The sequence below is a fragment of the Apaloderma vittatum genome, unplaced genomic scaffold (assembly GCF_000703405.1).
Source record: "Apaloderma vittatum isolate BGI_N311 unplaced genomic scaffold, ASM70340v1 scaffold758, whole genome shotgun sequence".
NCBI classification, from domain to species: domain Eukaryota; kingdom Metazoa; phylum Chordata; class Aves; order Trogoniformes; family Trogonidae; genus Apaloderma; species Apaloderma vittatum.
Window position 1 is genome coordinate 1 of NW_009731019.1, and position 970 is coordinate 970.

The 970-nt window shown below is 37.7% G+C and overlaps 1 protein-coding gene across 3 annotated transcripts in view; it reads left to right on the plus strand.

Annotated features, from left to right (window-relative positions):
- Positions 1-777: 777 nt before the first annotated feature.
- ZC3H13 (zinc finger CCCH-type containing 13) overlaps positions 778-970 on the plus strand; it is a 39,878-nt gene continuing 39,685 nt past the window's right edge. For all 3 annotated transcript variants that reach the window (XM_009875000.1, XM_009875001.1, XM_009875002.1), the window contains exon 1: positions 778-894. In XM_009875000.1, the coding sequence (XP_009873302.1) occupies positions 778-894 (117 nt within the window). The remainder of the gene's footprint in view (positions 895-970) is intronic.

A 970-nucleotide genomic window follows, 5' to 3' on the forward strand; every position in this document is an offset into this window, starting at 1 on the left:
TATATATTTAAATATGGTTTGCTTTCTGTATTCAATAATAACTCCTTCCCATCTCAGGTAAGACAAATTGTGACTGCTTGTTTATCAAATTTATGCAGTATTTCCTTTAAAATCTGTTTTTCTTAATGAAAACGAGTTGGTTCTTGAGAAGCTTAAGTGCATCACTGTTCTGGGATCTTTGGGGTTTGGTTTTTTTTTCCCCTAAGCTCAGGTGATTCCAAACAGTTGTAGGATACAAACCAGTAACAAACAGAGACTGTGGATGATATCAAGATGGTTCTCAATAGGTTGTCACACACAACAAAGCGACGGGAGAAATGGAGCTCTCATTTCTGGAGATTTGTTTTTGGAAATGGGAGCCTTTTTTAGTGATCTGAGAGATTGGTGAAGTAACATTAAAGGTTCTTTTCACGTGAAGTTACTTGAGTTCATGCACAAGAAATACATGACGAAGGAAAGCATCTGTTCTATGTGGTGTTTGTTACCTAAATCAATAACATGTCATATGATCTCTCCCAAAGGGAAGCTGAAGAATCCAAAGCAGGTCATAAAATAAAATGAAAAATTATTGTTACTGGTGTTCAGCTGACTAGTTCAAATCAGAGGCATTCCTTGTTATTAGATACATTTCACTCATTTATGACCTCTTTTTCTTTCTTCATCACCTCTGCAGCAGCTCTCACAATGTGTGTCATAAATCATGTGAGTTCAGTGTCAATAGTCCCAAACTGAAGGATTTTACAGTTTTGCTTTTTTTTTTGGTTGAAGTAGTACAAAATGTCAAAAATTAGAAGGAAAGTCACAGTGGAAAATACCAAGACCATATCCGACAGCACATCCCGAAGACCCAGTGTGTTTGAAAGGCTTGGACCCAGCACTGGAAGTACTGCAGAGGTGAGTTGTAAAAGCATTCTTCTTTTCCTCCCCACCCCAGCATCTTCTTTTTCAGGATTTAGGTGGTGGGAAAGAG